The sequence below is a fragment of the Drosophila montana genome, unplaced genomic scaffold, assembly GCF_035044405.1.
Source record: "Drosophila montana isolate Dmon_TW-CO22-7 unplaced genomic scaffold, ASM3504440v1 contig_2438_1, whole genome shotgun sequence".
Lineage (NCBI taxonomy): Eukaryota > Metazoa > Arthropoda > Insecta > Diptera > Drosophilidae > Drosophila > Drosophila montana.
Genome location: NW_026997315.1, coordinates 96,342 through 121,223, shown reverse-complemented (window position 1 = coordinate 121,223; position 24,882 = coordinate 96,342). Strand labels below are relative to the sequence as shown.

The 24,882-nt window shown below is 40.3% G+C and overlaps 4 protein-coding genes across 4 annotated transcripts; all 4 read right to left on the bottom strand.

Annotated features, from left to right (window-relative positions):
- Positions 1 to 4,617: 4,617 nt before the first annotated feature.
- LOC135428150 (uncharacterized) lies at positions 4,618 to 5,174 on the bottom strand. Its single transcript, XM_064681969.1, has 2 exons — positions 5,024 to 5,174; positions 4,618 to 4,964 (listed from the first exon to the last, which is right to left on the bottom strand). Exons 1-2 carry the CDS (start codon positions 5,072 to 5,074, stop codon positions 4,704 to 4,706), a joined length of 312 nt encoding a protein of 103 aa, XP_064538039.1. The 5' UTR covers positions 5,075 to 5,174; the 3' UTR covers positions 4,618 to 4,703.
- Positions 5,175 to 9,263: 4,089 nt separating this feature from the next.
- Drep1 (DNA fragmentation factor-related protein 1) lies at positions 9,264 to 17,259 on the bottom strand. Its single transcript, XM_064682047.1, has 4 exons — positions 16,943 to 17,259; positions 11,139 to 11,354; positions 10,422 to 10,684; positions 9,264 to 10,034 (listed from the first exon to the last, which is right to left on the bottom strand). The coding sequence occupies exons 1-4, from the start codon at positions 16,991 to 16,993 to the stop codon at positions 9,695 to 9,697; spliced, it is 870 nt and encodes a 289-aa protein (XP_064538117.1). The 5' UTR covers positions 16,994 to 17,259; the 3' UTR covers positions 9,264 to 9,694.
- Positions 17,260 to 19,525: 2,266 nt separating this feature from the next.
- On the bottom strand, positions 19,526 to 23,181 carry RpIII128 (RNA polymerase III subunit RpIII128). Its single transcript, XM_064681753.1, has 3 exons — positions 22,264 to 23,181; positions 20,534 to 22,198; positions 19,526 to 20,472 (listed from the first exon to the last, which is right to left on the bottom strand). The coding sequence occupies exons 1-3, from the start codon at positions 23,144 to 23,146 to the stop codon at positions 19,607 to 19,609; spliced, it is 3,414 nt and encodes a 1,137-aa protein (XP_064537823.1). The 5' UTR covers positions 23,147 to 23,181; the 3' UTR covers positions 19,526 to 19,606.
- Positions 23,182 to 23,301: 120 nt separating this feature from the next.
- Positions 23,302 to 24,836, bottom strand: 128up (GTP-binding protein 128up). Its single transcript, XM_064682090.1, has 4 exons — positions 24,671 to 24,836; positions 24,463 to 24,583; positions 23,569 to 24,409; positions 23,302 to 23,507 (listed from the first exon to the last, which is right to left on the bottom strand). The coding sequence occupies exons 1-4, from the start codon at positions 24,710 to 24,712 to the stop codon at positions 23,405 to 23,407; spliced, it is 1,107 nt and encodes a 368-aa protein (XP_064538160.1). The 5' UTR covers positions 24,713 to 24,836; the 3' UTR covers positions 23,302 to 23,404.
- Positions 24,837 to 24,882: the final 46 nt, after the last annotated feature.

Below are 24,882 nucleotides of genomic sequence, written 5' to 3'. Positions count from 1 at the left end.
TTATAAGTATATATGTACCTACGTATTTGCGGACATATAAATTTTGGTTTTGAACTTTTTGCTGCACTTTGTGTAAGGGCAAAGTTTATAAATGCAATAAAATAAAGTTGGCAGCTCGCAGGCAACACTCTGGCCTATGAATGCAGGGCTGCTGGTACAAGCAAAAAAAAAAAATCCACACAGGCAGTCGAAAAATGTCACTTCTGCATAATAGGGTCCTTGCTGGCACCGCAACTCTTAACGCATTATTAAAATTGTTGGCACTTTCAGAAAGTTCAACAAAGGTGCGCAGACAAAGGCGCAGATTTATGGGCAAAGACTGTCGATTGAACTGGGCGTGACATTTACATGCCGCCTCCAGCTACGTTGCTTACTCTCTGACATGCTAATAAGTTTGCAAAAACAATACCTAATCTTATAATATATGAAAATTGCCACAGGCACACAACGAAAACTACACTCAGCGCTTTAGCATAAATTTCGCTTTGTTATCTTTGCAAGTTACACGGCCATAAACTCATTTCTATATATATATATTATGTATTTAAGCCGATAATACGAAAATATTACCCATACGCCGCGTGAAATCCGAATGCATTAATTGTCACTCCGTCAATGCAATGCACGCAGCACGGAAGTTGCCCGAAACTTACAGCGATTTTCAGCTGATTGACTATAAGGCTGCGTACGTGACTTTCATGAAAATCACGCGAAAACAGTAAAAAAGTTTTCTATTCAATTTCAACTTAACTTGGCAGCACAGCTTGCAATAGTAAATCTATTAGATGTTCAAACCAAACTGTGGAATAAGTGGGAGAGTAATTTATATAAGTACAAATTCAAATTTTTCCAAATAAAAAACCAAATAGTTTTTGCTTTTTTTAATTGTTAATTTAATTGTGTGAAGCATAATATCAAAGAAAAGATTTAATATTTATAAAAAGCTGGCTGTCTGAATAATCAATGCTGATTATTATTTAATATTATATCCTTAAGGCACCTCTTTTGATTTCACACAATATGTAATTACAGAAATTAAACTGCTAATGCTCGGAAATGATATTTCTGAAATATGCGTATTTGCACGGATCGAAAAGTTTAAAGTGCCGAACCAGCAGAATCATTGGACCATCGCTTATTACCGGGTTGCAAGCCCTTCACAAACAATGGGGGCTAAAAGCTTGCAACGTGTTTTGCATATTTCAGCAATACGCTGACCCGACGTCAAAATATTTCGCATATTTCGCACATTTTGTATATTGCATACTTATGCGGCATGTATGTGTATATGTATATATCTATATGTATATATGTATGTGTACATCTGTCGCAGAGCAATAATTTCCGCTTGCATTTCCTTGCGGCAATCGAACGGCCTAATAATTTATGTGGCAGGTCGCTAATTGTGCATTGGGACGTGGTGCGAACGTGTTTGCATTTGACAACCTCGCTGGCAATGCATATATGAGATATAAAGTTGAGCCGCGGCAGGAGTTGAGCTGCTAACAAATTGAAATTTATGCGCCACGTCAGCCGGTGCCGCAAGTTGGGCCAGTCTCATAGTCATCATCATCATCTACAGCAGCAGCAGCAACAACAGTCATGCTTAATTATGGTGCACGACCTTCGTCTCGTCTGCAGTTTGACAGGCATTGGGCAGTTAGATTAATTAACTCACATGTCGTCGCAGCCGTGCCAGGCAGCAGTTACTCAAACTGTAACATACTCTAACAGAAGGTCACATACGCAACGCATGTGGCGATGATTAATTGCTTTCACTCTGGCCAGCCAATTTTTTTGCACCCTGCACCCAATAAAAATTCCCAAAAGGGTACATTGGGTTTGTGAAAAGACATGTCACAGTCGAACGGAACGAGCCCTTAAAGTACATAGTTTCTTGCTACACAGCTGCCGAGTATTCCATTTCCTGGATAAGGAGTACCGTTTCTCCCAAAGATTATTTGTTTAAGTCTTAACCTATGGCCTTGGTATTTACACACATATAAATGCCATTTTAATGTCTTGAATATTTCATACAAATCGAACTGTAAATATAGAAGTTATTCAAACACCCTTTTCCATAGCCTTTTGTGTATTTTTCCTCGATTGATTAAAACGGAAGCATAGTCCTGTTGTCAGGGTATCTCCCAGTCAGACACTCCCTACTAGAGCACACTTAATGGCTTATTTTGGACACTTGCCAGGCTGGAACTCAACTTTGGCATTCAGCGGCCGCGTGTGGATTTGGTGCACTTTTGAACTTGCAAAAAAAAGAAAGGAAAAACAGAACAGATAAAACGGAAACGAGTGCGAATCCGACGAATACGTACATATATTCAAATCCAAACATGAATTCAACTCCTCGGCTAAGCCAAATATTTGGGCTGCCATTCTGGCATTTAGCTACAATTGAATGAATTTAAATAAAAGCGAATGCCAAAGAAAAACACATAAAATTAAAACGTTTTAATTAAATTGAAATATGTGCGCGCGCGCACACACACACTCAATCCCACACACTCAGTCACACACACACACGCTCGAATGCGGGTTGCCTGAACATTATTTGCGGCCTGCCCGCAGTTGGCCTGAGTTCTCACTTTCGTTTTTATGCCAGTTTTATTTTGTGTTTTTTTATGTTAAACATGCAATTCAATTTAATCGTAATCGCATATTTAATTAGTTGTGCAAATGCCCTGATATTTACATATTTCCCTTTGCCTGGCATTCCACTCATTTAGTTGTCGAATATTTGTTTTAATTTGTTCACAAGCTTATACTTGATTGCTTATGCTATATGTTGATTTCATTACACTTAAATCTATTTATGATTCGCACAATATTTTATATCAACAACCATTTAAAAACATATAAATCAATTAAAAGTGATCTAGACCGTAGAGCCTGACTTTGAAATACCCTGTACAAATCTGAGGTAACACAATTCACAAAGCTTCTATTGGAAACAGTTTGTAGTCCTAAAATATAATATAAAAATATACCAAAACACATTATAAAAATTTTTTTTTTTAATTTTCGGGCGAACTGGATGGGTCAAAAGAAAGGTGACAAAAGGCTCAAATATTCTTTACCTTGACATGATTCTTCTCTGAGTTATGACAGAAATAAAGAGTATAATAATATTCATCAAAGTCTTTGCTAAGTAATTTTCAACTTAGGGAAATAAAAATTTTTCCTGAAAAAAAATCAACCTTGAATATCAGGTTCTAGAGATTTCTACAATACAAATAATGCTATCCTTTTTTAGCTGGTAGACATTTATTTACATTTTTATTCTTAATTCATATTAATAGTTTTACTTTGAATTCAATTGGGAAAAGCAAAAGTTGGATTTTATTCATCAAAAAGTTTATGTTCCTTAAAAAAGAAATGTTTCTTAAGAAAAATAGCTTTCAGAACCATGTTCTAAAGATTTCTGTTAAACAAAAATTTCTATCTCTATATATAAAACTGTTTGTCCTGACTGACTGACTGACTGACTGACTGACTGACTGACTGACTGACTGACTGATTGGTGATCAACGCACAGCCCAAACCGTAAGAGCTAGGAAGCTGAAATTTTCACTGTAGCTACCTTATGTGATGTAGGTGCACGTTAAAACGGGGTTTCGGGAAATTCCACCCGCAAGTTTGGAAAAACCGCGAAAAACGTTTGTATGTAACTTTTTTGTTTACCATCCGATCGGGCTCAAACTTATTTGCAAAGATCTTTGTTCAAATTCATTTGAGGGGTGTTTCGCACTTTTAGGAAAATCTGTTTCTCCTTGGTGGAAATGGAGGTCAAAGATTTGGTGGGTGACGTTTCGCGCTCAAATTCATTTCCAGAGATCTATAAGAAAAATCATTTGATACGTGTTTCACACTTTTCGCAGAATTCAAACTTCTTCGGGGGGAATGCGATTTAAAGATTTATTGGGCGAAGTTTTAAGTCGTGTCCGATTTGCTTCAAACTTATTTTCAAAGCTCTACATAAGAACTTAATAAGAACTTAATTCAGCGATTTGGAAAACTCCACTCGCAAATTGGCGGAAAACGTTTGTATGAAAGTTACCGTCCGATCAGTTTCAAAATCATTTCAAATTTGTTTGAGAACATTGATTTTATAACATACGTGCCACGGGCAAGGCCGGGTTATACCCGCTAGTCATTGTATATACATTTATATATTTTATCTTTAATACAATTGTGTTCAATTCTTAATGCTTTTTACCTTTTGGGTTTTTTTTTAAATTTGTAAAATTTTAACATTTATTTATTGTAGCTTTATAAAAATGTTCTTAATCACGCAGAGTCTAGAAACTGGTAATTTTTGCATAAATTAAACTTGTATTGTTTTATGGAAATTCTTCCCCTCAATTTGTTGGCTAAACTATGATCTTATAATCTTCTTTGACATAAAATTTATTGTTGTCAATGTAAAATATTTAGAGCAGTGTATAAAATAAATATTATTGAACGATATTCTTAATTTAAATAAACTCCAGCTTGATTCATATGATATCGAATAGCACAGAATAACCATAGAATAATAAATAGAGCAACCCACTTGACCACTCGTCTTGAAACCGAATTTTTAATAGGAATTCGCAAAGCAAATTTAATATTAAACATGTGACTTGCAAATAGCCGTATATTTATTTAGCCCAAAAAAGTATGCTACAAATCAAATAAGTGAATGGATTTTACGATAGTTTTCTACATCTAACTGGCAGTAGAAACTTATCAAACATGCATTTTAGAGTACAATCAAAATAGTGTACACTTAGACGACACTTCGCCAGTTGCTCCCGTTCCAATTGCAGCATCTGCTCATATTGCGGCTGATCCAGCTCCACGGTTAGCTCCATTTGGGCATTGGCCACCTCGTTCTGCCAGTCCATCATGCAGCGCTCCATGCACGTCATGTTGGTTGAAGGACTCGGCTGCCCGCTGATCGACTCCAGCTGCGACAAAAGGCGCTTGTTGAGTAAAGGTCAAAACGACACGAGTTCTACCCGCTCACATAGCAGACAAACATCAACAGCATTAAGTTCAACAATTCGTATAATTTCATGTTTGTTTTGGGCTATCACTAAAAATTTTCATTACTGACAGCTGTGTCTAGGCATTGGGCGTATACTCATTTATGGACACTGTGCCGGCAGCTAATGCCTTTGGTTGTGCAAACAAATCCGCGAGGCAAATAAACACCCAAAGACACACACACACAAACAAATACACACACACACACTGAGAGACTCCAGTGCAAGCACAGGCGACGACACAGCTCTCGGATATACACAAATACTCAGGCAAATGAGACAATCTAAGCGCTTCTTCTTGTTATTCTTGCTGCTGTTTGCCTGCGGCTCAAACTGCTGCATGATTATGACCACGCCCACAAGCCGCCCAGCGCAGCGTCGCATTGCCGCCGCAATTGTTGCCGTCGCATATGTGCCACGGGGCGTGTTAGCAATGCCCACAGCGGCATCTATTACAAAAAAAAATTGCTGTTTATGTGCAATGCGAAACTCACCCACACACACATAGTCGGTGTGCACAACACGACCCCCCGCAGGCACACAAATAAACAAGCTGCTCTTTTCACATTTATTTCTGGCCAAAAAAAAATAAACAGAAATAAAATAAAATAAGAAGCTGGCTACAAAATTGTAGAAAATTATGCGCTCGCCTGTGCGCAATGCTAAAGCTACATTCGATATGTTCTTTACTTGGCCACGCCCACGCTGCTTCCGCCCTCGCAGCAGACAGCAGCAATGTCAGACATTTGACATTTGTGCCCGATGCTCTGCCATTTGGCCACTGATTTCCTCACTTGTTTGTGCACGGACCAAGATTTGGTTACTCCATGCTTCTCACATTACACTTATCCACAAGATAAAATAGAAAATATTGTTATAGTCATAGCAATAATGTACTCGTACAGTGGGCAAAGCTCGAGAACGGGCAGAACGTTATATAAATATACAATATAATAAACATTTACATCATATTTTGAAATTTGTGTACATTAAAGGCAAACGAAATAACGTTCTAAAAATAAAAAAGATAAATTAAAAATTTTAAATTCAGCTTAAAGTCCAAGAAATCAGAAACAAATAGTTCCGTCAACCTTTTCCCCTGCGATGCCTGTGGACGTTCCAAGCCCGATTAAACATTTATTTTAATAATATAAACAGTAGAGCTTTTAAAATAAATTTACGTCCATAGTTAACCCCCCAACCCTTTATTCCAAAAATTATAAAACAGGTTTTCACGTTTGAATAAACCTTTAAAAACACTTGCGAGTGAAACTTAAAATAAAGTACAGTTCGAAATTCGAATGCCTTTTCGCTTACTGGGCAGTGCATTGATGCCCTTTGATACTCACGCAAAGATCATCTTTCTGATATTGTTCTCATTGAACAAATGCGCTGCTATCGTCAAGTTCTCGCTTATGGAGACAAAAGATAAAGAGTTACATATATTACGAAAGCACTTTTAAATTGTACTTCGCTTTAATATAACATTTAATTACCGAATGTCACAGTCTTTTCCATTGTGCAGCTGTTGGAAATTGGAGCTGCTTCTAAAAATGTCACATTTGCACTTCAAAGCGTGACCCCAGCGAGCATTCAAGCCAAATTATATTTAACGCGGGCAGCAATTTCTAAGAATGACAGAAAAAAATGCAAAAGAAAAACGCGAAACGAACCACGCCCCCGTAATACATAAAATACGCCTTTTAATGAAAATGTGGCCGCACATCAAAGCAGGCCAACGGATACGCGCCCGAACTGAGCCAGAGCCCGTATTTACATTTTAAATAATTTCTTTGCCAGTGTTGGCCCAACAAATGCGACATGTCAAGGACACAGAACCGCCAGCAACAACAACAACAACAATAAACAACAAAACGTAGTCCAACGCGAAGTTAAAAGCATATGCTGCTAAAGTGGGAAAGGTTAAACGGGTACCACAGAGACCTGGCCAAAGATTTGAAGTTCATTTGTGCGCATTCAAAATTCGAAGAGCAAATCGAATTTTGAATTAGTACACGCCCACAATGAGACAGGGGGGGCTGCAGTTGTCGTCGGATTTGGGTCAGTTACAGGCTGCAACTCAGCTGACTGCGAGCTGTGAGCTTTGAACTGTGTTACTAGGCCAGAGTCAGGCGGCAGAAGCGGGAGCAGTAGCATATACTGGCCTGGTCTGGCCCGGCCCGGCCTGGCTTGGCTGCGACCTGACCTCTTTATCATCACACGTCACACGCAACACGCGCCTTGTGACGTCACAGCTGCGACTGTGTTTTTAATGCAATTAACTGCGGCAAATTTGCGGCTCTCTCTCTCTCTCTGTTCATCTTCAAAGCTCGTTCTCTTCCAAGCGCTCTTTCCCACGCTCTTTAGACAGCGCCTAGCTTGTCTGGCTTCATACGCCCTGTTGCACATGTTGCGCATACGCATAGTTGAACCGTGCAGTAAATTATATTTGTATTTGGTTTGTTAATATGCATTTATTTAGGTATATTGTTGCTTGGTGTATGCAGTTACTATGTATATTTAATAATTCTTGTTTTGTTTTTCTTTTTTTTTTGGTATATTTATTGCTTATTCATATTGTGTTTTTCTTGCCTTTGATTTGCCTTGCTTGCTTTTCTGTATGTATACGAGTATAAGAGTGTAATTGCATTTCTTGTTTGCATTTATTGTTTAAATTTACTAATATTAAGTGTTTCGGTTTGCATTTAAATTCTTTACGTTTTGTGTTTGACTACAATACTTTTTGTGGGGGGTTCACTTGAAGCAATTTCAAACCAGGTCGAGTTCGAAGTACAATCTGTTTGTCGTACTCTCAAATAATTGCTACACATAAATACAGTCAGTCTCAATTGGCTTCAACAAATGACATTTTCAATGGCATTAGTCTAAAAACAATTTTATATGTGCGTCTGTGCTTCTTCTTATTTAACACCTTAATCAACTAAATAATTGCTAATGGCAGAACAACATACCACCATATCAAATGTAAATATATATTATATTAATTCGAATAAATAAAGAACAACGCATTCAATGATAATGATCATGAAAACCAATAACTAAAGCAGAAGAATTCTGTTTAATATAACAAATAAGAAAAAAAATATTTATGGAAAATTACAAAAGATAATTCGCTTTTCCAAATTTCATTTAAAAGGTAATTTTTTATTTAAAATACCAAGAAACCATCATTTACGAGTTCTCACAACTCCAAAGAATTTTGTATTAATTTATAAATAAATAAGAATATTTGTAAAAAATTACAATCGAAAATTCTTTATGACGAATTTTCAGTCACAATGCAATTTTTTACTAATGCCTATTTATCCAAAAAAAGACACTTCCATTTTCGAGCTCTAACTACTCAAAAAAAAAACATAATGTGAATGCAATATAAATCAGAAAAAATACCTTGGAAAATTACAAATGAAAACTCGTTATTTGCAATTTTCAATTTATAAGAATGTTTTCTACTAACGCCTATTCAACCAACAAAAACACTTTTAAATTCGAATTCTAACTACACAAAAAGTCGTTAAATCCCTTTTATAGCCGCTACGAAGCAATTCGATTCTTTTTAACAATAAAACATTTTTTTAGTATTTCTTTTAACTAATGTGAATAATTTCATAATAATGAATATGATATTTTTTTATAGTTCCCTCTGCTTTTACTCCACATATGATATATATAAATTTTTTATGTTTATTGTTGTCGTTTATTTTGATTCTTTAATTGTGTTTTTTAGTTTGAAGACACCTGTCTTCAATATGCGGGCTGACATGAAGAAGCTCTGACAAAAACTGTCATCAAATTTTTAAACATGTGTTGCTTGTATTTAGAATTCAGTGTTATTTGGAGATTGATCATAAATGGCCATAGCTTTAACGTAGAAATATATTTTTTGGTTTATTTAAAAATAGATTTCTTCCGATCCTGAGCCTTTGCTAATTGGAAATTTTTTAGAATTCTATGCTGATTCAATTTAAAGGAAATAAAATCGTTAAGTTTCGATTTTAATAAACTCAGATTGGATAAAAACCATGATATCTTCAATATTATATTATATACTTAAAAAGAAACTTGGGCGTGGGTTACAAAAAAATTTTAATACTCGGGATCGCAAGGAATTTTATAATCTGTGATCTAGCGTAATTTTAAAGCTTCTTAAACTGTAAGAAAGTAAAATACTACACTGCATTTCCTCTAAAAAAAAAGAAAATGTATTCGCACATTTAAAAGGAAAACAACTTTTTCCAAGCACTACTGAACTCTCAGAACATTTCCAAATTTAGATTGATGCCCAAAAATATGCCGCCATAATATTGCTGCCCTCTTTTTAGAAAGGGCTCTTTTTTTTGGTGATGATTTTGCGATGATTTTATGCTAATACGTGTAATATTTCGTTAACTTTCATTTGCTCTTAAATTCTATGAAGCATTTCTGAAGATTTTGTTACGTTACGTTTCGTTTTAATATTGTGTGGCATTTCGCAGCTCCTAATTATATGCTACAAATACGTGTATGTTAACCCAATGTTGCAGGACTGATTTTTCGGTTCGTTTACGTGAAACAACGTTTGATAAAATTGTGCCTTAGTTTGGCTACTCCTTGGCGGCCAGGCTTCATCTAAGGCTGCCCAGAATGGGCAGTCAGATGTCGCCATTCGAATTGGCATTGACCTCATTGGCGGCAGCCGTGGCCGCCGCCTCGACAGCCGCTTCAGTGGTGCTGCATGTGGTGGTCGCCTCGGCAACGGTTATTGTGATGGTGGTATTCTGATTGTCGCACTGCACCACCTCGATGGTGCGCGTATTGCTGGCGGTTGTTGTGGTCAGCTGACCGCTCTCCGCCTCGTTTAGCTGACGCCCAATCTCACGATCAATGGCCTCCGCATCTTCCGGATAGCGTTCCGAGCAAAAAATGGCGCCCGCCTTTAGCAACTTCAACAGATTCAGGCGATCCTCAGCATTGCGTTTGGCACAGAGCGGTCTGCAAATAGGTGAAGGCGAAACATAAAAGATATAAGAATGGATATGCAATTAAGTTTCATATTTGTTAAATATATGTTATGGGCGGTGTTACCCGGCTTTGACCGGGCGTTGTTTTTGCCTTATACTTTAGACATCTCTTTAAAATCGAAATTTAATAAAATGATGAGTGCTACATTATTTGATCCCCACATTTCTCGAGAAGAGGGTTTTTCGAAGTGTGAAAACCTCTTAAATGGTTTCCGTGTCCCACAGAAGCAAGTGGAATTTTCCAAAAGCCTCATCTTAGAGTGCACTTCGCCTTGGGCTGTGTGTTTATCATCAGTCAATCAGTCAGTCAGTCAGTCAATTCTTAATAATATGTAGTGTTAAGGTAACTTTTACTCACCTTCCGGCATCTTTGAGCTGTTCCATAAATTCTTTGCCAGTTATGTCTACCAACGAGTTGGGGTCCATATTGGAGAGCGAGTCCAAGTCCGCATCGTTCATGACGGACACATTGCACAAGTTGTTCTGCAGCTGGCCCACCAGCTGGCGAATACGCGCCGTCTCCGAGTTGTTGGCATCCGTGGTGTCGCCGTTTTCTGGATTGCCAGTGATGCTGCCATTGCCCGTGGCATTCGGCGTGGTTATGGTCACGTAATGGGTTGGCTATAAAGCATATAGGATATATTTCAGTTAAAATTCGGCTACGTGACGTTTAACTCGCGACTGAAATTGAATTATGGCAACGGAAGAGTCGCGAAGCGCAAACAATAAAATATATTTACATTGATTCTGAAACCCAGTTATGCAACCATTTGACATAAGACATACTTTGAGGGATTATTCGTAAATGTAATTAAAGTACAACAGAACTGAATGTTTTTCATTCCATTTTTAATTAATTTGTGCGTAATGCACTTTGCGGTTGATTAAATGCAAAAGCGGAATTCAGCGCCTGAATTTACGCTCCGAATTCCAGTTTGACTTAAATCAAGATTAAGCAAAAACCAAACTAAAGAATCTTAATTAAATTATACCATTAAAAAAGCCTGCTTTATTGCAGCCTGTGCCATAAATGATGATCACAGAGCATCGCGCTTTGCATTTTTGGTCTACTCACATCAATCCAATGCTCGCCAGGAAAGACGGCCACCAGCTCCGTGTTCTCATCGAGTGTACGAAAGTATTCTTCATCATCGATTTCGGTGCCATCGGAGTCCAAATGGATTGTTGGCTGTTGTTCACACTTGTCAAATTTCTCGGCCACCTTGGCGCGTATTTCCTCCAGGCTTGCGGCGCAGACGGCTTTTTTAATGTTGCGCGTGACGTCCTTGACCTAGCAGCCAGGCGGTAGGCGGAGTAGGGAATGGTACAAGGATAGAGGAAATAATAAACAGTTACACGTTTGCAGTCACATATGCTATGTTAAGGGCAATACACATTGAATGAATAATAAATTAATACAAAGACATGAGCTGCTGCTGCTGCTGCTGCCAGCAGCAACGGGCCTACATGAAATATTTAAGCTGGACCAAAAAATTCAACCAACGTTTTGTTTTTTGCATTTTCTTTTTTTTTTGGCCTGCCTCTGGCTGTGGCTTAATCAACTTGGCATTAGGCAGCGCGTACAGATGGGAATGTTTTTTGCGTCTTTTTTGGCCCAGTTGCCACGCAGTTCCAACGCATACGTGAACTCATTACCAAACTCAAAGTTTGCCAACATTTTGGCTATTATGTGGGCGTAAAATACACACACACACACATACACACAGTGGCTTAAGCCTAAGCTTAGCAACTCCTGAAAGTAGGCCTAGGATAGGCAGGAGCTACAACAACTGCGTGACGACCTTGACGACTCACATGGTTAGAGCAACAAGGATTGGAGGATAGAGTCAATATCTCAATATATATTAATGCAAATTTACCACCCAGCTGAGTGCATCATTAGGGAGAAAACTGATTTAAGACTCCGTACAAAATAGAAGTGCCAAAAAGGTCTGCAACGAATTGCGAGAGTTGTGTAAAGTTATCTCTGATGTTTAAAAATATGTTTTATGCTTTATTTTATAGTCTAGGCTATAGGGACTTATGATGGACATTTGTCAAAGCCGTTCAAAGTATTGAAAACACGAAGCACACATGAGATTTTTCCCAATCTCAGACAGAAAGTCGACAGGTTCCTCTATGCAAGAAACCCACCAAGTTTTTTTTCATATTTTCTTTTTTTTCTATTGCAAACTTTGGAGACAAAATTCAAGCACTCAAAATCAACATTTCAGTGACCAACAAAATGCTTACAAATTATGGCTAAATATAACGTTTGAACCGAAAAAATTGCTTTTGAACTTTTTATTTGCTTTTGGCCAACGGAAATCCCATAGAACTTTTTCAACTATTTATCTGTTTTTTTTCTTCTTGTTGTCCTAACCTCGTTATGTGTATCTTTCATGCCTCATTGGTTTTTCTACTTTTTCCATTAAAATTCAAGCTAGATGCTGCCCGGAAAATGTAGTTGAAAGGTTTTTAAAGCAGCGCTGGTTTGTGGCCAACATATAATTAAAGTCTATTACCGATTGGCTGGCATCACATACGCATCGCTCACTGCCACGGCAAATGGGGCAGCCATTAAAGTCAAATTTTCGAGTAATTTAGAAACCAAATACCAAGTAATTATGCCCTCGAGCCACAGACACAGACACACGCACACATACACATACACTCGTAACAATAGCAAATCGAAAAGCCAGAGAAAAAAGTGCAAATAATAGGTAAAAGAAATATTGCGCATACGTCACGTTGCCCTGTCAGCTGTCGACTGCTGTCGACTCTAATTGAGATTTATGGCAAGCGATTGCCTAATAAATAAATGACCGGCATATCAAATACATAACGTTAGCTATGCACGAAATGTACCGTGAATAAGTATTTTTTAGCAAGCGTTTGCCTGGTAAATAAAAAAATATTAGATCAAATGCTATGCACGGAACGTACCGTAAACAAGGTTATTCTTGTTGAAACTTCTTAAGAGCAAAGAGACTTGACGAAATTAATTCGAAATTTAATAGAGGAATACATGTGCTTTTTATAGTTGGCATGCACGTTTGTATACGTATATTTTTGTGTATTTTTTTAAACTCTTTCCGGCAGTTTGCATGCGCAGAAAACTTGAGCAGAGTTTGACATGCACTCGTCTGCTTGCCGCACAAATATTTGTCGTGTTTGCTAACAAGTTATGCCTGTCAGCAGTTTAATGCAGCATACTTTTGAGCGCATGCCAGAAATACATGCCACAACCAGCGGCAGCAGCAGCAGTAGCAGCAGCACAAGGACATTCATCGCTGCCTGGCTCTATTAAACTTGCATGTTATGTTAAATGGCGCCTGAGCGTTAAGGTTAAACTGAACATAAATTAGATGTGGCCAAGACTGAGCGAAAAAGAGCGAGCGCCAGCGAGTTGGAGAGAGAGGGAGAGAGTAAGTGAGATATGCAACAGCATCGAAGGCGGCCACACGGCTGCTCGGCAAATTTATCACTCTGGCTGGCAATGTGCAATGTGCACCTGCAACGAGCCTTCATAAATAATAGAGCAGGGCGTGCGAAATGAAATTGAAGTTCAGTTTGCATCACAACATTTTTATTACAATTACCCACGGAAAAAAAACTAACCGGGTAAAAGCAGCAATTCGCCTTCAGATCCCATCAGCTGAAACAGTAAGCCGAAACTCGCGAGCAAAACTCAAAGGACTGCGCAAGGTCCTCGTTGAAGCGCCAGCGAATAAATTGTCTAGAAGCTTCAACATTGAAAACTTTTTCTGCGGCACTTGCACAAAACTCACGCCAAAAATTAATCATATTAAGCCATAAACTTGGCAACAATCAAAACTTGCGGAAACTATTGAAGCGCACTTTGCAGGAAGCTTTGTGCAAAATAATAAAGAGATCAGTTTTTCGTTTATTATACCCTGTATTTGAGAAAATTGAAAGGGCAAACCAGTTATAAGCTGAAGCAGTTTATGTCCGGAATTTGCTTTCTTTTTACCATGAACCCAACCTTACTCTGAATTATTTGGGTAAAAACAGACGAACCATAAACCGAACCGAACCATATATTATAAAAGTAGTTTAGTTAAAAACAATGCTTTTTAGATAGTTAACTATTTCAAAATTTTGTGTTTTATATAAGTTATGAAAAGTTAGTTCATTTCGATAAGTTAAAACAAACAAATTTAATAAATTCAATTGTTCTATTGAAAGTTGTAGAAAATGCGCCGAATCAGTGCTTGAATCAATACCTTGTTTTAATATAAGTAAGAAATCGAGTTTACGAAAAGAATCTTAAGGCGAGGCATTCGTTCGATCTGTGAAACGAACTACCAAATTATTGTGTTGGAAAAGAGCTGCAATAGTTATTAGAGAAATGTCATCTTTAAATCGTTAGAGTCGTGCTGTAAAATTATCAATTGGTTTTATTAATCGATGCACGTCCAACATATATCTATCGACAGTTCTTAAGACAATAATGAATAGGGATATTTAAAATATTACTTACTGGCAAATAAAAGATCAAACTCAATTTAGTCATGCTTAAAATAAAAATGAATTATAATAAAGAACCAATAACAATGGTTGAGGCCATTGAAAATATATCAGTTCAAGAAGTATTATTGACTAGGTAATATGAAGCGGTCATGTAACTAGCTTATGCTTGTACAACTATCTACCGAAAGGAAAAGAAATAGTATGTATACCTAAATATAAGTATAGATCTAACTTTCTTAACCAAGGCAACGAACTTCGCTCAGACTCAATGTTTATATGTTCGCACAAAAATAAAAAAAGTATGTCATAAAGGGTATTGGCTAGTCGAGCAGACTCGCAAAACACTCCTACCAGCTCACTTTTGTGTGTTTGCTGCAAGCCACGAAAACTTTTTTGGTCGATTCAATGTCGTTTTCGCAGATTTTGACATTTTCAATTAGGGTAAGAAAAAAAACCAAATGTGATTTAATTTGAAAAATAATTCAATTTACTGCAATTTTCAACTGAATTCATTTATTGCAGAGTATATTGATAAATATTTTCGAAATTGTGGCTGCTGCGGTTAATCGACAAACTTTCAGGCTGAAAACCAAACATACGTTTCAGTTTATATGCATGATGGGATTACATACACAACTTGTCGATTGAAAGAGGTTTTAAAGGATTCCAAAAAATAAAAACATGCTGAGGCTTTGGCAATGCGGTAAGGTCGTGAGGGGGAGAAGCTAACGAATGACTGACAATATTCTTACCAGACTGATCTGTAACCAGATTCGAATTGCTCTAATATAACTATGTTCGTTCTGACTTTTAAACACACACAAAAACATACACACCGCGGCTGTGGTTCTTCCTTGATGGAAATTTTTTTGAAAATTATATTCTTAAATTAATAATAACCAGCATAAATACATATTAGTATGTAATATCTACCAAATGTTATGTCTCAAGTCCTTATAAACTCAGGAAGTAGGAACAAGTTTCAATTACTTGTTGATTGTTCTCTAAACTGAGGTATACTTAAATGATACAGAGATATAACCTCTAAGAGCTGAGAAACAATGCAAAGTACAAGAGGGGCTCAGTTGCAACTTTCACGTACCCGTTCGAGAGCACATGCCACAAATTGAAGCCGCATCCGATCAGAAATCACAGCTTATTCAGCTGTCGGTACAGCTCAACTATCGGGCAATCTTCAAGAGCATCCTGGACCGCAGCTACAGGACACTCAACACGTAACACGTAACATATCCTGTCCACTGTGTTTACGTGACTGCGTCTCAGTTGTGGCAGCAGCAAAGCAGGCACTGAAGACACCTGCAGCTGCGATTGGAGGGCGAGGGTGTTGGATAGTTAATATTTGATAGGTCTAGAACGCAGATTTGAATGCCGCTGGGGAAATCAGGCGGCAAGTTTAAATTGCTGCTTGAACTACGGCTGCAAATTATGTAAATTGTTAAATATATTATTAATGCGGCTGTGGCTGTCAGTGTGGGCGTGAGCGTGGGCGAGGGCGTGGGCGTGGCATTTAATAATTACACAGACATGTCAACTGAGAAACTTTTTTTAATGGCATTTCGCATGGCTGTCTGCGTATTTAGCTTTTAAGCCGATTTATGTTTGGCGGGATGCTAAATTAATTATTGTAATAAGCAGCGACATTTTAATGGACCCATCACACTGAGAGCGCCTGGGGAATTTGTAGTTGTTGTGTAGTTTGCACACTGATCAAAAAGGACCTCAACACAAAGCGGCCACAGGAAAGTTTCGAAATATTTGTCAAAGAACGGAAGAGGAAATTTCTTTTTGCGGCTGCTGCACGGATTTACTTTGCTTTAAGCCGGGCTCTGTCCAGGATAAATAAAACGAAAACGTTCCTTAAACGGCTTCGAGTTATTTAGATAGCGGCTAAACAAATTAGTTGACAACAAAGGCGATGCTGGCAAACAAACAAATGCCAAAGACAAACAGTTCCCAAGCGCTCAGAAACTAAAAAATAAAAACAAAACAAAAAGGCACAACAAAATCTGAACCCCAAAAATTCATGTCAAGTATTTTGCATTTGCAAAGTCAAAGCAATTACTGTGCTCTTTTTTTTTGTTTTCACTCTCTCACACTCTCTCCGACACTAGCTCTCTTGTGCTCTCACAAATAAACAAAAGTTAACAGAGCTTTTGCTCTCTTGTCTCGCTCACAGCAACTTGAAGTTCACCCAGTTTTTATGTGGGAATTTTTAAATAGCGCAAATGCGAAACATAGCACGCGGTTATAAACGATAACAGCTACAACAACAACTGCGACACAACGCCCAAAAAGGGCATGGCATTGCATTACAGCTTCAATGCGGCAGCCTTTTATTGAAATAAAAACATTTAACAAACTTACTTTGAATGGCTTTTTTGAGTCATTTGTTGTTATCTCCGTAGCGTTGGGCATTTTGATTATAATTAATTCTAATCTATACGATGTAGTTAATAATATTCAAAATTCTTTTAAACAGTTAATGGCACATTTGCAACACTACGCAGCATTTGTTTTATTTTCTATGCTTAAATAATTTAGTATAATTTGTTTACACCTTTTTGCACACACAACAAACTGACAACAATTATTTCTTTGTGCAAACTGCGCTCAAAATGTTTTTTTCAGCTTTCCATTTATAATTCAAGCACTGCCCGAGCTTTATGTGCAATTGGCAAAAACGCGAGCGAGCGCCGGTTTCAACTGAACTCTCTTTAACTCTGGCGCTGGCTTTTATAGCTGTGGAGCAAAAGAGAGTAAAAAGCAAGCAATGGTAAATGGCAGTGATGCCAGCTTTAGGGCGGTTAACTTCGGCTCTAGCTGGAAAGTTGAATAAAACTCTTAGTTTGACAAGATATAAATATAGCTTTACAAAAGTCTAAGCTTTGTATTATTTGTGTCAAGTAAATAATTAATTTATTTTCCAACATTTATTCAGATTATTCTTGACTTTACTAACTGTGAGCAGAAAACTTTGCAGTACTCAACACTGTTGATGACATTACCGACAAGAGCAGAGAGCAAAATCAAATCAAAGCTTGCAAAGAGCGCTCAAAATGTAGAACTGTGTCTCGCTCTTTGGCTGGTCCTTTAACATAAGGCTGTTAACTGAAACAGGTGCTACTATGATTTTGCTAGAAATTTGGCGAACAACTTTATAGGCATTATTGTGCTTTAAAGGAAAACCCAACGGAAAAAAATCACATTTTTAAACTAGTTGCTAAGTTAGTTTAATATGGATCAGGCATGTGCCAACAAAGTTGTTACCAGTCAATGCCTTTGGGTAGACCTTTGTATCCCTGACTATCCTGCCTGAGCTAAGGTAAACAGCACTTAAACAACGCTTAACTTTGCTTAACTGGCCAACACCCATTTGAATCTATGACGTTAACATCAATACGCTATGTGTGTGTGGGTATGTGTGCTATAGAATGAAAAGTAAACTTTTTGACAAATAGCCAAAAGGCATGAATGCCAAGCCCAAGCCCAAGCCCTTGCCTCATCCCCGTACCCACTCCCAGCCGGAAGGTAGCCAGTTGGTTGAGCAGTCTTATCGTTATTGTGCCTCATTGGCTGTGGACAGTGTGCCTTTGCCCCGTTTGCTGTCATTGCACTTGCCGCAGCAGCAGTAGTGGCAGCAACGTCGACTGCCGCATGTGCAGTTGGGCGGTTGGGCGTTGAGCTCAAGTGACTTGAAATGACATACAAGGACATCGCCTTATAGGTGTTGCCAGTTGCCAGTTGCCGAGTCACGTGCGTGTGCCAGTGCATTGACCCAGTATGCCAGCAAACTTGGTCAAACTTGGCTTTATGAATAGCCTCGAAGACGCGGCAGCCACTCGAAAGTTCCCACCAGAATTAAAAAGAAAAAACTCAACACTGTTTTTTTTAAATGTAAACAAGGCTCAAACCGTCCCCTTTTTCTGTGAAACATAAATAGAAAATCCGAGAAGGCTGAGAATAATTCAGGCAACGGAAATGCTTTGTATATGCTATAAAATTTATTTTCCTATGCTAATTGATAATCAACAAGTCTCAGGGGAAGAATGCCCACGAATCCTGTTAACTTAATACCCTGTAGCACTGGTACGCTGTTAAAAAATCCGGAAGTACACTTGCCCAGAAGTGAGGCTTGAATTATCATATTTTTAAATCAATTATTATTTGATTTAATTTTTACCAGTCCTAGATCTGTGCTTTCATTTCGAAACCCGTTTTGAAGCTTTGTCAGTTGTGCAATTAGGAACCATAATTTGTTATCCATTAACGTTTTGAATATATAGAAAATAAAACCTCCAGAAATTAAATGCTCTAATCGAAGAGTTTCGACTGCTTTTTACTGCTCAATATCTGTCAAAATTCCTATAAACTCTTCCCAAAACACGTTTACGTGGTATATATGCAAAAGACAGCGCCCAATTTAACTATCCCACGCTCGCTGCCCGGCCATAACTTTTGTGTTTACACAAAGGGCGCACAAGCGAAACAAGGTTAATCAGCAATTTGATAAGCCTGACGCCCCCTGTTAAGATGCAATTAAGCAGGAAGGCGGCTTAAGCCGTCTTTAGCTAGCCCGCAAATTAACAGCGCTTCGAATACTCCCTTAACATTACCCCTCGCTGTTAATGAGAACGCGTCTGCTATTTAACAGTAGAGCTTTGCTTTACGCGTGCCTCTCTGCCACTTCACTTTGACATTCGCTGGTAGCTTCATGAATATGTTAAAATTTACGCAAATGCTGCGAAAGTGAAGCAGGACGACTGGGCGCTGGTTGGGCGTGGCTGATGGCGGCTCTAAATGGGAATTTAAAAGCAGACGTTGCCAAAGTTTTGGCCCATAACATTTATCAGGGTGTCATTTGGTTGGTGGGGTGCCTATTGAATGGTGGTGGGTGAGCGGGTCACGTAGACCGCGACCCCACACGTTCATTGAACTCGGCGTACACAGTTTAAGATTACAAACATAAACATACAGTTTATTCTCATTGCCTCCAGTCATATACATATATTTAATCACTAAAAGCTTTTACTAGTAGTTCTCCAGTATCAGTTTGGGTACCACATTCATGCTGGTGAGCTCCTGGAAGAGCAGCTTGCAGGCATACGGCATGGATATCTTGGAGACATGCGCCGACGACTGACAGAAATGGCACCAGGAGCAGTAGGCCAGTCTGCCGCAGGTACGGCATACGTCTACCTCAAACGCGTCGGATGATATCATGAGGCGTTCCATTATCAGCATGCTTGCTCCATAAGATATTAGGCAGTCGCGCTCCATTTCGCCCAGACGCAGGCCGCCCTCACGACTACGACCCTGAGTGGGCTGGCGAGTGAGCACAGCCTTTGGGCCACGTGCTCTGGCATGCATCTTGTCCTGTACCATGTGCTTCAGCTTCTGATAGTACACCGGGCCGGAGTAAATGTATGCCTCTAGTGGTGCACCCGTTATGCCCGAGTAGAAAAAGTCCTTGCCCATATAGTTGAATCCATGACGCACCAGCTCCGCCTGCACATCCGCTGCCTTAGAGCCGCCAAAAGCTGTGCCATAATGAAATTTGCCCTCCAAGACGCCAGCCTTGCCGCCCAGCAGCTCTAATGTCTTGCCGACTGTCATACGCGAGGGAAAACCATGCGGGTTCATGATCATGTCCGGACATATGCCATAGTCATTAAAGGGCATGTCTTCCTGATCCACAATAAGTCCCGTAACACCCTTCTGTCCATGCCGCGAGCTGAACTTATCGCCAATCTCCGGTATGCGCGTCTGGCGCAGCAAAATCTTGATAAGGAAGTCCTCCTCAGCGTTGGCCGAGACCATCACACGCTCAATATAACTGGGCTCTGGTCCCTTGTAGCTGATCGGTACAGCAGTGTAGGGCACCTGGGCGGATTGACCTAAAAGCAAAGTGTAAAAAGTAGTATATATTAAGAGTTATATAAATATTTTGGCACTGACCTTCGAGTGGATTTATGGATGTCACCGCTGGCATTTCCTTATTAATCATAATTTGCTTGTTTAACACCTGTTCGCCAGGTGCGACAATGCCATCCGTGTCCAGCACATCATGTTTAAAGATCACCTTGTTGGTCAGCGCATCCTTCACCGGCCCCATAATCCTGTCGAATGTCTGATTCGCGTAACGCTTGACGGTGCACTTGGAGTTCTTATAGACCAAACAACGCCCGTAGCCGCGATCAATCGAAGCCTTGTTTAATATGAGCGCATCCTCAATATCATAACCGGAGTAGCTCATTACAGCCACCGTGGCATTTTGGCCAGCAGGCAGCTTATCAAAGTTGGTCAACTCAATTGTGCGTGACTTGACCATTGGGGCTTGCGGATAGACCAAGTTGTACATGAGGGAATCGATGCGATTCTTTTGATTGTAGCCAATCATGCCCATGGCTTGTTTACCCATGGCACATTGATAGGTATTACGGGGGCTCTGATTGTGATGCGGATACGGCACCAGACCAGCACAGACGCCCAGCAATGTGAAGGGCTCAATTTCCAGATGCGTTGTGTGCGGCTCAATGTGCTCCTCGTTCCAGGCAATAAACGAATCGTTCTCCTCATTCACATCCAAGTACTCAATCAGTCCGTCATGCAGAAAGTCGTCGAATTTACGTACGCCGCGCAGCAGTTCATCCAGATGACGCTGCTGCACCAGGGGACGCGATTTCTCCACTATAATATATGGACGGCACAAGCGTCCACCGTCCGTATGTATAAAGATGCAGCGCTGCGTGTAGGAGGTGTGTATGGAGACGAAGCTTCCCATGCGTCCCTTGCGGCGCATATAGCGCAAATTGTGCACCAGATGCCGATGATTAATGGTCAGGCCCAGCACGTTGCCATTGATGAAGACAAGAAAAACGTGCGGATTATTGATGGGATTGCCGCTGACTTCGCGTATATCCTCGACGCCAGCATTGTATGCCAATGTCATGACTGGGCGTTCGTCCACTTCGGTCGTTATGTGCGTCATTAGCGCCAGATTCTTAACCAGGCCGCAAGCTTCGCCCTCGGGCGTGTCCGAGGGGCACAGCATGCCCCATTGACTCGGCTGCAATGAACGCGGTCCGGACACCTTGCGCGTCTTCTCAAACTGGGAGTTCACACGTGTCATCATGCCCAGCGCCGAAATGTAGCTGAGCCGCGATAGCACTTGAGTAACGCCAGCGCGTTCCATTTTAAAACGTTTGATTGTCCAATTTCCGGAACTAATAGCGGACTCGAGGCCAACGGTGATCTGTGCCGCTCTCATATGCTTGACCACATCAAACTGTGCCGCCTTCACCTTGGGTATATTCTTGTCCGCTATCATCTTTAGCTCCCAGTTCATGCGCTTGAACAGATCCTCAAACATTAACGAAATCAACGAACCAGCCAGCTCTAATCGCTTATTGCCATAATAGTCGCGATCATCGAATAGCGTTTTGTCCAGCTCCGCGGCCATCACTCGACGTACCATTAGCGATACATAAATCGCCTTCATTTGAAAGTTGAAATTGTCGACGGGCACGTGAGCCAGAATGGTGGTCAAAAGCAGCTCACGGGCCTCCTCCGAAGGTGTTTTATTGGTGGCGCTCTGAAAACGCTTCACCACCAGCTTGGATCCTGTGAAGACACGATAATGAAATTGATTTTAGTATATATTTTAGCTTTGCATTAGTGCAACTCACCCATGTAATCCAGGGCACGCTGCTGTGTGAAGACCTTTAGATTGAAGGCTTCCAAGAGGGAAGCTCCAAAGCGATTCTGTGAACGCGCATCTAGGCCAATGTGAGACATTATCTCCTGATCGGAAACTACGCCCAAGGCCTTGAAGATAACCACAATGGGTATGTCGTCGGTCATTGAGTTGTGCTTAAGATAATATTTTCCATGCTTGCTCAGAACCAGCGTGCGCGATTTCTTCTCATGTGTCGACGAAGTGACCTGGCATTGGACGACCCCGTTGAAGTCCTCGGTTAGCATTTTATTCCACGACAGCTGCTCCTGTATGAGAATTACTTTCTCCTGGCCACGCACCACAAAATAGCCGCCAGGATCAAGCGGGCATTCGTTCAACTTGGACAGCTCGAATTCGGATTTTCCGGTTAGCACACAATTGGAGCATCTCAGCATTAGGGGCATGCGTCCAATGAGCAAATTGTTGCGCTTAATACGCTGCGTGCCGCGTGTGTACTCAATGTCCACACTGATGGGCGCCGAGTAGGTGGTGTCCCGCAGCCGGCACTCATGCGGCGTGGTCGCTTTGGTTATGTTAAAGCCATCGTCAATATCCGGCTTACCCACGCGCACGTCCAGATACTTCAGGTAGAAGAGTGGGTCGGCGCCGCTGGTCACAATTTCGTTGGCACGAACAATTTTCTTTATGTCCACATTTATAAAATGATTGAACGAATCGATATGCTGTTTAACCAGGCCTTTCACCTGCAAAAAAGCCGGCACTAGTTTCCATTTCTCTTGCAGTGGCTTGATAGGCTTGCCCCATTCCTTGCTGTCGCCGGGCTCCCAAGTGTTATCCGCTGAAAGGGCATCAGTTTTTTTTAGCTCGACCATTTATAAAGAACTACTCAGTTATTAACAATAACAACGCGTGGTTAGTGGCGGACCAACATGCATGGCCATATCAGAAAGGTATATCGATAGTTTATTGGCGCTATCGATTGTGCCCTAACTTAAAGACAAGGCGCCTAATTTAAAAACAATTAATCTCAGGTGGCAGCGCTGCCTAATTGTCAGCGCAATTCGCGTTTTATTTCAAAACAATGCAAACAGAATTAAAATCCAAAGAATATATATATGTATTAACAGGCCTTAGACCTTTTTCACAATTTGCACCACATCTTCGTCATTGAGTATATGCTCAATGCCCACCTTTTGCGGTTGATGCTTCACGGAAGATCCCCAGACCAGCGCACTGTAAAAGATTATAGAAAGCATTTAGACTCAAAGAAAGTTACACAAATCGAATTTCTTACTATTTAAATTCCTTGGCAATAGACCGATGCAGCTTATTACAAAAGTCTTCGATGCTTGTGCGTTCATTGTGCAGCACCACCGGCGAACTGTAGTCGGGCAACTGTCCCTTGGGCTTGGTATAGATTCGAACCAGTCTTAAGTATTCCCACATCAACTCCAGCAGATCATCGAAGTTCCAGTGATGATGCGCTGATATAGGCACACAATGCGGTATCTTGTATATGACATCCAGTTCCTCAATGGAAATCTGATCAATCTTGTTCAGCAGATAGATGCACGGTATGTAAATGCGATTGCCCTCGATAACATCAATCAGATCGTCGCTAGTAGCATCATAACGTAGGGTTATGTCCGCATTGTGTATCTTATATTCCGACAATATAGTTTTGACCAGATCGGTTTCCAGCTCAGATTGGGGCACCATGCTATTGAGATTTATGCCACCCTTATCCTTCCGCTTGTAGTAAATATTTGGCGGTTTCTTGTTCAAACGTATGCCAAAGCCCTCCAATTCATGCTCTAGCAATTTCTTATGACCCAGTGGCTTGAGGCAGTCCAAAACCATGAAGATCAAATTGCAGGTGCGCGCCACAGCAATCACCTGACGACCGCGACCTTTTCCGTCCTTTGCACCCTCAATAATACCGGGCAAATCGAGCAACTGGATCTTAGCGCCCTTGTACTTAATACAGCCCGGCACAGTGGTAAGCGTTGTGAACTCGTAGGCTGCCACCTCAGAGTAAACACCAGCCAAATTCGATAGCAACGTCGACTTCCCCACAGAGGGGAAGCCGACGAAACCCACCCGCGCATCGCCCGTTTTGGCCACCTCAAAGCCGGCTGCAAATTAACGATTGAAGCTGCGTATTATTTCAAATCGAGGCTCAACTTACCTTCACCCGTGCCACCGCCACCGCCCTTTGGCGAGATAAGCTCACGGCGCAGCTTGGCCAGCTTGGCTTTCAGCAGGCCCAAATGGGCAGACGTTGCCTTATTCTTTTGCGTGCGTGCCATCTACATATACATACATACATTTAGAGGGGAATAAAGTGGGAGACAGGTTAGTTTTTAGTTGGCATATATTGGGATTCGTCCACTCACCTCCGACTCAATGGCCGCAATTTTTTCCAGAATTGTACTCATCGCTGCTACGTTAGTTGTTTAATACCAATGTTTAGTTAATTTAAAGAGCGCTATTTACAAAATTGTTATACATTGAAACGAAAATAAACTCGCGTGGAGAGTGTCGATACTTCGTCACTGCGATAATATTAAATCGATTTGTACAAGTCCAGTCGCACGTAAACTAATCG

Coding starts and splice junctions, on each gene's coding strand:
- 128up (XM_064682090.1), bottom strand. CDS start 24,712: ATGAGTACAATTCTGGAAAAAATTGCGGCCATTGAGTCGGAG. Junction 24,410..24,462: donor TGGCGGTGGCACGGGTGAAG/GTAAGTTGAGCC, acceptor GTTAATTTGCAG/CCGGCTTTGAGGTGGCCAAA. Junction 23,508..23,568: donor ATTGCCAAGGAATTTAAATA/GTAAGAAATTCG, acceptor AATCTTTTACAG/TGCGCTGGTCTGGGGATCTT.
- Drep1 (XM_064682047.1), bottom strand. CDS start 16,993: ATGCCCAACGCTACGGAGATAACAACAAATGACTCAAAAAAGCCATTC. Junction 11,355..16,942: donor ACTCAAAAAAGCCATTCAAA/GTAAGTTTGTTA, acceptor CCTGGCTGCTAG/GTCAAGGACGTCACGCGCAA. Junction 10,035..10,421: donor CAGCTCAAAGATGCCGGAAG/GTGAGTAAAAGT, acceptor ACCTATTTGCAG/ACCGCTCTGTGCCAAACGCA.
- RpIII128 (XM_064681753.1), bottom strand. CDS start 23,146: ATGGTCGAGCTAAAAAAAACTGATGCCCTTTCAGCGGATAACACTTGG. Junction 22,199..22,263: donor GCGTGCCCTGGATTACATGG/GTGAGTTGCACT, acceptor GTGTCTTCACAG/GATCCAAGCTGGTGGTGAAG. Junction 20,473..20,533: donor ATCCATAAATCCACTCGAAG/GTCAGTGCCAAA, acceptor CTTTGCTTTTAG/GTCAATCCGCCCAGGTGCCC.
- LOC135428150 (XM_064681969.1), bottom strand. CDS start 5,074: ATGAAATTATACGAATTGTTGAACTTAATGCTGTTGATGTTTGTCTGC. Junction 4,965..5,023: donor TGTTGATGTTTGTCTGCTAT/GTGAGCGGGTAG, acceptor CTTTTGTCGCAG/CTGGAGTCGATCAGCGGGCA.